The sequence below is a fragment of the Oryzias latipes genome, chromosome 13 (assembly GCF_053564925.1).
Source record: "Oryzias latipes strain Hd-rR chromosome 13, Olatipes_Hd-rR_3.1".
Lineage (NCBI taxonomy): Eukaryota > Metazoa > Chordata > Actinopteri > Beloniformes > Adrianichthyidae > Oryzias > Oryzias latipes.
Genome location: NC_136249.1, coordinates 33,235,291 through 33,245,906, shown reverse-complemented (window position 1 = coordinate 33,245,906; position 10,616 = coordinate 33,235,291). Strand labels below are relative to the sequence as shown.

The following is a 10,616-nucleotide window of genomic DNA, read 5'->3' as shown; positions in this document are numbered from 1 at the left end:
TTGAACCCCTCTATTTTGACACATTTTAGCAGAATTTCGACAGATTAAAAACTCAATGATGACACACAAACAGGTTTGCTTTGATCTGGAGGTTTCAAACAGAAAAGGTTTTCATTTCGTATCATAAATACTTCCTAAAATGTGCTTTTTTTTTCCTCATAGTGGAAGAGCATTACACTGATCCCATCCAGACTAAAGTTGATTTACTGACTTTTTTACCAGAAAAACGTCCAATGTTGCTATAGTTTTTCAGATCATTCAAATTATTTGGAAGATTAAAATCAAACATGCAAAACCTTTTAGAAAGGTGCTCAACTGGCAGCAGTTCACCTACTCCCTTCACACTTTCCCCTGCTCTGCGGTCAGGGGCATCAAGCGGTACGTCTAAAGAGTGGCGGTAGACGCTGTAAATGCAGCACTGGAGTTTGACTCTGCAGAGCAGACTAAGCAACAACAACAGCAAGTTTTTTTGTTGTCGTCAATGGAATTCATGGGTAACAGGAGCAGAGGAAATGCGAGCTGCAGCTTGTTCAGAACACTCCTGACATGGGAATAGAAACTGGTCCTTCTGGTTCCACAAAGCAACTGCAGCATCTGTATCAGAACGAGGTGCAGCTCGACCGACCACATCTGTCTGCCAAGCTTTTCCTACAATTAACCTGTAGCTGTTAAATAAATAGACGTTACTGGAAAATATTCATCAATACTTCCTTGTGTAAGGAAGCAGTGTTTGTTGCCTTGGTTTTGACAAACCTAAAGTAAAGAAAGCTGCTTGAATTTGTTTCAAACGTGAAGAAAATCAAAGCTTTTCTATCCTTTAGGCTGACTTTAGGGTCCTGTTCTGTGTTTTCTTGTTTCCTGCCATGAAGTTTTTGTCTCTTTTCAAATCTCAGTAAACATCCTCATCCTAGAAGTTTGTGAAACTAAACTAACTAACTAAAAACTAACACTTTGGTGTCTGCACGCCCACGCATGCATTTGTCAGTGTAGACCCAAAAAAAATGCAAATGATACTGTGACTAAATGAGGGTCAGGTGGTTCATGATGTCATCCTGATAACCACTCCCCTCGCAACGCCGCTACAGACTCTCTGTTTGGTTCCCAGGTTTCTAACAAAATCTTCCATTTGGAATTCATTTTTATGTGGAAACATCATTTTCCTAAACCTCCATAGTTCACGCAGGAGCTGCATTTGTGGATTCTGCAAACTTGGACGACGTTTTCATCCAAACCTGATTTGTCTGTTTGCCCTAAAGCTGTTTTCACCCGTTCCATAAAGTGTTCTGGTGTCAACCCCTTACCCTGAGGCCAGGGCTTACCTCTGATGATATCTACCTGTTGTGTAGCAGCAACCACATCACACCTGTCACAGAAGCACAGTCTGTACTGCCCACTCCTGTCCTCTGATGCCTCAAACTTTGGAGTTTGGCCAATCTTTCCCTGCATTTTGCAGATCATTGAAACTTCTGCAGTGGGTTTCCTGCTGAGTCTTTTCCTCTTCAGAGTCCCAGGGTGCAAGATTGGAGACATTCTCTTAAAGCGAACCAGAACTCTTTCCCCCGATGATCCAGAACAAATTTTCAGTCTGAATACACCAAAGCTGATCCTGATCTTGCAGCATGCCTCCACCGTACCAAAGTAAAAAGTGTCCTGTGCCTGGCGTTCAGACGTTCAGAACTGGTCACTGAAATCTAAAGTTTGAATAAGTGAACTATCCTGACAATAATTGCAAAGGGCAGCACTTCCATTACTCCTTCTCTTGTTTCTTTGTTACACTCTCATAATTCCTGGCCAATGACTGAAGAGACCTTTAGTCAGGTGGTTTTTGTTTACAAGCTTTAGTTCAAAATAGAAATCTCTGGTGGATGGCAGTCTGAATACAGACGAAGCGCAAGGTTCAGGACTCAATCTGAACCAAATTAAGCGGACTCGGTCTGGACCAATGGACTATTCCAGTCTGAATACACCCTTTTATGATGCCGTTGACTTTGTTCTGGGAGCGTGACAGGAAGGGAGGCATCTGACCAATCAGATGCCTCAGTAAAAGCTTTACCTCGCCGGCTCCCACCTCAAGTGTTTGATTGACAGATTCTCTTGAGCCACTTTCAGTGGAAGGGGTGTGGTATTCAAACATGCTTACTCACAATTGGCGACAGTAGTTGCCATAGAAACGTGACTCAGACGACCCGAACCAATCTCTCTCGACTGGCTCCAAATGTCAACGCCCATATTGCGGAAAAAATGGCGACTGATTTGGCTTCATTTTGCTGGAGCCGGACATAAAACATTTTCTACGGATGACATCACACATGCTTTGTCCGGTGATATATGTCTTTGATTCAGACCGGAAAAGTCTTTTGGTCCGAACCAACTGCACTTAGTTTGGTCCGGATCGAGTCCTGAACCTTGCGATTGGTCAGTATTCAGACTGCCATCAACCAGAGATTTCTACACTGAACAAAAGCTTGTAAACAAAAGCACATGACTAAAGATCTCTTCCATCATTGGCCAGAAGTTACAAGGGCGGGGCAAAACAACGAGAGAAGGATTAATGGTAGTCCTGTGCTTTGCAATCCTTGTCGGGATAGTTCACTGAGTCAAACTTTTTCTATCTCGCTGACCAATATTAAATGTCTGTATCAACGTCAGGTAGAAGTCTTGTTACTTTGGTACGGCAGAGACATGGTGCAAGATGAAAGATGGGTCCGAGAGCGGTTCCTGGTCCCGGACCAAGGTCTACTTGGTTGTATTCAGACTGAAAATCGGTTCCAGATTACCAGGGGAAACTAAGTCTGGTTTTCTTTAAACCATGTGTGTCAAACTCAAGGCCCGCGGGCAAAATGTGGCCCTCCTAGTCATTTTATGTGGCCCGCGAGAGCATAAAAGTTTTTCATTTCTTAAAATAAAAAATAAAAATTGGTGTTTATTTATTCATATCTCTGGGGAATCGGACTTGAAATATGGGATTGGGCAACTAAACATTAGGACGTAAACACTGTCCATATAACCTAACCTGAAAGAATCAAATTTAAAAGGATTTATGCTAGATTAACAAGCAAACATATGTTTTCTATGCAACTGCAATTATCACATTAAAAAATTATAATAAATAAATAATGAGTTATTTAACATTAGGCAGTAGTTACATTTATTTTCATTACATTTCAGTCATTTCAGTCACATGTATAAGTGATATCTGGCCCTTTGAGGACAGCCACTATGCTGATGTGACCCTCGGTGAAAATGAGTTTGACCCCCCCTGCTTTAAGCGAACCAAATGTTTCCAGTCTGAATCCATTCATAGGATCACACGGATCAATTTCAAAAAGGTCTGTCTGAATTGTTTCCTTGGCGACAGAGACCAGCTGAAACTTTGCTCTTGCTTCCCCTGTTTTTGTGCCCTTTTCCTGCACTGAGTCACAGTTTCAAACACACACCTGCTGGAATTCACCAAATTTGAAGACCCAGCAGGTTGAGACCTGTCTGCACCTGGTGGCAGAAAGACGTCACGGTGGCGTCAAAGGTGTGTCCGCCCCACCTCACCTCACTCTGCATAAAAGACCCACTCCAGCCTCACAGCCACAAACACTCTTGGGGATCTTTCGAAGCAACACATCTTTTTTAAACCTCCAGCTTTTGGGACGACTGCATAGAGCCATGGTATCTGCTGGATTTCAGATGTTGGGCATCGGCCTGGGCGTCATCGGCTGGATCGGGGCCATTGTGACCTGCATCCTGCCTCAGTGGAAGGTCTCAGCCTTCGTCGGTAATAACATCGTCACAGCTCAGACGACATGGGAGGGGATCTGGATGAGCTGCATGGTCCAGAGCACAGGCCAGATGCAGTGCAAGGTCTACGACTCCATGCTGGCTCTGGGCACGGACATAAAGGTGTCCCGCGCCCTCATCATCATCTCCATACTGTTGGGCATCTTCGGCCTGCTGCTGTCCATCGCCGGGGGCAAGTGCACCAACTGTGTGGAAGATGTGAATGCCAAAGTCAAGGTCAGCGTCACAGCTGGCGTTATCTTCATCATTGCTGGCTTTCTGTGCCTCGTCCCCGTCAGCTACACCGCCAACACCATCGTCCAGGATTTCTACAACCCTATGGTTAACATGAACAAGATGGAGCTGGGACCCTCCCTCTTCATCGGCTGGGGGTCGGCTGCCCTGCTCATTCTGGGAGGCGCACTTCTCTGCTCCAACTGCCCCCCCAAAAGCCCTATGAGCAAAGGTTACGTGTGAGGAAGAGGAAGCAAAGAGAGACCGTTTGATGCGACCACGCCCAAAAGACTGCAACGATTCCATCGAATCCCAGCAGACAGAAACTCGCTGGAGAAACATTTCTGCCCCCAAAGCATTTTCATGGACATTTCTGTCGACCATTTTCATTTTCAGAACTTTTTTTATTAAGACTTTTGTAATAGTTTGCTTCAGATTGTAAATAAATGTTTTCATCATGAACGCACAGCCTTTCTGTAGTGGTCTTCCTGTTTTTTCTTCCCCCTTCCCTCACACTTTTCCCCTCTCTCTTCCCTCTGGAAAAAAAAAGAAAGTATTCATTTAAAACAAATACAAAAAAAACCAAAAAGGGGTTTCTCCAAAAATACACCCTGGTTGTCCGAAGATACATAAGGCCTTATTGTAATAGTGAAACCTGTCCGATAAAAATAAAGGCCTTCAGATCTCATCTGTTTGCTCAGTTGTTGGACAGAACAATCAAATAAAAAGAAGATAATCCTGTTTTAACGGCAAGTGAATGAAATGTGTGATGCAGAGACAAACCCAGGACTCTGAAGGTAAATGCCGTTTACTTATATAGCGCTTTCCTACCAACAAGGACAAGGCGCTTTACAGTCACACACACATTCACACACACATTCACACACTGATGGCGGTTCCTCTGCCAAACACAGGTGCCTACCACCAGAGGCAAGATGGGGTGCAATGTCTTGCCCAAGGACACAGCAACTCACGGGCGTGCAAGGCGGGAGTCGAACCTGCAATCTTACGATCCCTACCGCTGCACCACGGCCGCTTCTTCAGGATCAGTAGGGACTCTTTGCTCTTTGTGGGGGGGGGGGGGGGGGGGGGGGGGTGAAGTGCACCAACTTCATCGAGGAAGAGCGCAGCAAAGACAAAAAAAAGGTGTGGAGAACGAGCCTCATTCAGAAAACTCTCAGAGTGCAGAAAGATTGCAGCTGAAAACACAAAATTTGACACCCATCTATGGACATTTTCTTTGTATTTTACTATTTGTATGACACTGATAAAAGCAGACGCAACCAAAGTGCTGAACACACGATCAAATATAAATATCACAAAAAAATACAATCAAACAATAAAATTTAACAAGCTGAATCTGCTCTATGCAGTAAAAAACCTGAGTAAAAAGATGAGTGGCATTTTCAAACCTCTGAGGGATCTTACAGAAAGCTTACAGAAAAGACGAGAGCGTTCCAGAGTTTGAGAGCTGGAACTGAAAAGTCTGGTCTCTGTCAGCAAATGGTGGTGTAGGAACCAAAATGTAGGAGACCAGGCTTGGTGACGGAAGCTTAAAACATTTAATAAATCATTTGGAACGTGACAAAACCATGAGCTGAGCAGACGAGCTGTGTTTTGGGTTGGATTTCTTTTTGTTTTGTTTTGTGTCAGAGTGGGACTTCTGTGTTTTGTGGATCTTTGTGTGTATGTTTGCCTGATTATTTTCAGGCGTGGCTTCCATTGGACCCAGGCAGATGGCAGCAGCCTTCAAAAGCACCATTTGGACCATTTTCTTTAGTTCTCCTTTTTTCCTGTTTATATTGGTCCAGGAAGGTTAGTGTTTGTCTTTGTTTTCCCTTTTCTTTTAGTTCAGGGGCCTGTTTCAGAAAGGAGGTTAAGTGTAAACTCTGAGTGCGTTAACCCTGAAATCAGGGAAATCCTGGGTTTTCCGTTTCAGAATGGGAGGTTTGTTAAACCACAGAAAGCAGAGTAAGTCAAACCCGTTTCTGAAAGAGAGGTAACTTATACTCGGAGTCAGTGTCCATGGTTACTTATGCTGTGAACCTAACCTGGTCGGGAGCAGGTTTTATTCTCCAAACTCAAAGTTTCTGCCGGTCCCCTCCCCATTTTAAAGACGAAGCGGTATGTTTCGCTTTAACCTTCATTGCCCACACTTCCGTCACACAGAGACGGTCTAAGTGACAAGAATGGCTTGTCCTTTTCTGGAGGACCCAATAGACGAGGAGGCTGCATTAATTCCTAGAGAATTATATTTACGTCGTACGAGGATTTTGAGAAGACTCAATTTTTTGTCATTTCCCCATACGTTTCTGTTTGAGCGTTACCGTTTTTCGTTGCAGTCAATTACATATATACAATGAAAACAACATTAGTTATTGCTATGTAGATGTTTCATATGTCAAATATTGTCAACAAAGCCTACATCCATGACATGCTCACATTTGACCTGATTGAATTATGTTTTTATACTTCATGTTTAGCTGCTGCCATGTTCTTTTAATTCCTGCAGGATTGCATCTACATGAAAATGAAATCAGGGACATTGAATTAGATTAATGTAACAATTACTTTTTGGAAACACAATTTGCTAGCACTGCTTACTTTCTTAATCCCACATACACCTATACCACTTGATCAATACAAGGGTAGTGTTGCAGTGTGTTTGTGCTGAGCGGGGTGCGATCCACGAGAGAGAAGGGGAGGGGCGAGTGCAGGTGCAGATGGGGGGGGGGGGGTGAGCACGGAGCAGAGGTGTGTGCGTGGTTTATATTGTGTGTTCGGAGGACGGAGCACTTAGTTAAATAAAGAGAAGGTGTCATTCCCAGAATAACTGTTTTGGAGTCATTCTTAATCCGCTCTGCAGGTTGAGGGTTTCCAACGGGAAGTGAACCCCGAAGGAGAATTCCCTTCGGCCCTGAAGGAAATCTCCCGTGCTTCTGACCACGGTCGGTCGGAAAGAGGAGAGAAAAGAAAGGAGAAGTCTTCGCGCAGCGAAAGGTTCAACAGTAGACAAAACTTCACTTTTAAAAACACAATTGCATGTATTAATATTAAAATGACCAACGTTTGCAAGAGGGGAAGGTTAACAAAAAAGTCCTCTAAACATTACCGACGTTAAATGCATTTCCCCCCCCAGATTGGTTCTGTACACTATGCAGCATTTCATGCATTTACACCAGGAATAACACTTCAAAAGTACACCTAAATATCCCCATTTTTTATTTCACTCCTTACGATATTTAAAAAGTTATTACAGTCAATATTTTATAACAATGATTTAAATGCAAACTTAGGCATTAACTTGAGCAGCTATGTTTTCCCACGCTAACTGTCTCTGTTTTGCAGATGCAGCGGTGTTGCTTTTCTTCTGGAATATGTGCTCATATTCACTGTAACTCTGCAGCAGCACGTCAAGTTCAGCTGGCGAAAAATACGCAGACCTCTTTTTTTCACGGTTGCCATGGTGACTCATGATATCTGCGCTCCATTGATAATGGCTTCTTATAGTCGCGGTGCGGACGCTTACCTCCGAATCAGTCCACTCAGAGTTGATTGACCTAACTCGGATCAATTTCTCTGAAAACTCAGAGTTGTTAATCTCCCGATTGACCAACTCAGAGTTTAAGTTCAACCTCAGAGTTGGTCGAACCTCCTTTCTGAAACAGGCCCCTGGTAAGGTTGGAGTTTTGCTTGTTATTATGGCCTTGGTTCACCCTGAAGCCTTTTTGCTTCCCAGTCAAGTTATTGATGTTCTTTTATTTGTAAATACATTTGATATATTTTGTATGGAGAGAATTGTTTGGTGTTTTGTAATTATGTTCTAAGTCAGGGGAAAAAAAATTTACTTTTATAATATGGCCCTCTATGTACCCCTGGACCCAAAAAAGGGGCGTAACAATCTGACACTGAGGAACTCGAAACAATACACTTCTATAGACTGATTTACTAAATTAAGCCAGCTGTGGATCATCAACCTGCCAAAACAAAAACGGCGGTCCTCGTTGGTCCATTAACTCCGGTCCCATGGACCAATTTACCCATCTGGGGGGTATTCCAGGAAGCATGTTTAAACTAGCCTGACTTTAAGCCTGAACTCTGGCTGAAATCCGCCTGAACTTGCTTACTCTGGGTATGTCGGTTCCAAAAGACCGGATATGAGTTGGCGTAATTACGCTCGACTTGGTAACCCTGGGTTAACGCACGGTACATAAAGACATTCTCAATAGATCGCCGATTTCTGGAGTCACCATGGAAACTACGGTGGCCCAGAAAGGTCACAACACAACACATTAACTTTATACACAACACACTAACTTTACACACAACACATTAACTTTACACACAACACATTAACTTTACACACAACACATTAACTTTACACACAACACATTAACTTTATACGCAACACATTAACTTTACACACAACACATTAACTCACAACACAACACAATAGCTCACAACACAACACATTAACTCACAACACAACACATTAACTCACAACACAACACATTAACTCACAACACAACACAATAACTCACAACACAACACATTAACTCACAACACAACACAATAACTCACAACACAACACATTAACTCACAACACAACACATTAACTCATGGCCCAGAAGGGTCACAACACAACACATTAACTTACCTCACAACACATTAACTCACAACGGAAGTAAAGCAGCAATTGAAGTGCTTTTATTCTGAAATTTCTACTGGGCTGAGCAGCTAACTACCTAACAGAAAGTAATGTCACAGTGAGCTGTGGAGGGAGCATGTTATTGCTACAAGAGAAGCTAGCAGCAGTGTTGCCAGAAACTTTGTCTTTACTACGGTTCTCCTTCCTCTAAACACACACAATATGAACACACACTCCTCCCTCCGCTCTGACACCCCCCTCTGTCGCTGCACGCGCGCTCCTCTCCTCTCCTTTTTTCTGCTCTGCCCTGTGTGTGTGTTGGGGACTGCACGTGCCTGTGTGAGAGGACGGAGCGGAAAAAAGGAGAGGAGAGGAGTGCGCGTGCAGCTCCGTCCACAGCTCACTGTGTTAATGTGTTGTGTTGTGACCCTTCTCGGCCATGAGTTAATGTGTTGTGTTGTGAGTTAATGTGTTGTGTGTAAAGTTAATCTGTTGTGTGTAAAGTTAGTGTGTTGTGTGTAAAGTTAGTGTGTTGTGTGTAAATTTAGTGTGTTGTGTGTAAAGTTAATGTGTTGTGTGTAAAGTTAGTGTGTTGTGTATAAAGTTAATGTGTTGTGTTGTGACCCTTCTGGGCCACCGTAGGAAACGCGTGGAGAGAGAAATAGAAAGCGCGACACTTGACGGAAGTGAGACGGAGTCTGAGATTTTAATGACGGCGGATAAAGATTATAAGTCCATCAAAAAAGTAACACGGCTGAAAAATAATTTAAATAATTTAGTTAAATTTATTCAAACTCAATAATTGTTTATACAACTCAAGTTTACGTATTTATCTAACTAAATGTCACAGATTACTCCATTAATCTTTTTTCCATCTCGATTACTTATATTTCTTGAACTTTCATATGTCTAAGTTTGAGCCGGCAGATATGCTCATTTTTATAACAATAAAAAGAACGGGAAAAAATGCACGGAGTGCAAAAACTTATTAGAAACTTTCCCGTCGCTGTCATAACACAAAGCTGTGGTAGGAGTGCTATATAAACTCATCATCCTCTCCTTCACTCTCACTCATGGTGCAGAGACGTAAGCATAGTAGGACAAAATAGCTCGGCAAAACACGGTGAAACACGGTAAAACAGCTAAACAACTAAACACATTTTGTCAAAAACCCACACTTAAACCCAAATCCGTCCAGACAGGCAAAGGGAATGATATCCCAGAATCCCTTGTGGTGCCGATCTAACAGCAGCATCAAAGTTACACCTAATTAACTGAATTAATTTGAACGAAAGGAAAATAATTGTCTGAAAACTACGTGTTATTTTTAGGTGACCTAACAAAAAATGATTTATCTTAAATGAAGCAAATAATTAAGTTAGATCAAAGTAAAAAAGTTTCTTTCCGACATCCATACGTGGTCTTATCACCCTCTCACGGTGGAAAAAGTATTATCTGAGCTTTTTCATCCACTAAGTCATCTTTAAATGGACACGCCATGCTGCTTCACCTCTCTGTAAACAAACTAAGCTTCAACTAAACCTGCTCCAGACCAGGTTATGTTCAGAGCATGAGTTGCTATGGTAACTTGACCTACCCTGAAACATACCTCCATTTCTGGAACCGAAAGCTGAGGTTATCAACTTAATTAGCCTCAAACTTATCGTGGGAGCTAGCATAACCTGCTTCCTGGATAACCCCCCTGGATCAGAACATTAATGTAAACCTGAATTGGTGGACAAATGTGAGCTCGAGTTGCTGAAGAATTTGGCATTCATTTTATTCAAGATCAACTTTATTAATCCCCGAAGGGAAATTTAGTGAGATGACAAAATTCATCTTTTGATGACATGAGATTGAGATGACATAAAAATCTGGTTTGTTTGAGACATCAGGGAGCCCTTTACTTTTTTCTTAATAATTGTTTGTGGTTCAAAAAAGTATACATTATTAAATTGGCTGTAAG

The 10,616-nt window shown here is 42.5% G+C and overlaps 1 protein-coding gene across 1 annotated transcript; it reads left to right on the top strand.

The window, feature by feature from the left end:
- Positions 1-3,575: 3,575 nt before the first annotated feature.
- Positions 3,576-4,470, top strand: LOC101159933 (claudin-4). Its single transcript, XM_004075233.5, has one exon. It carries the CDS (start codon positions 3,658-3,660, stop codon positions 4,243-4,245), a length of 588 nt encoding a protein of 195 aa, XP_004075281.1. The 5' UTR covers positions 3,576-3,657; the 3' UTR covers positions 4,246-4,470.
- The last annotated feature ends 6,146 nt before the right edge of the window (positions 4,471-10,616 follow it).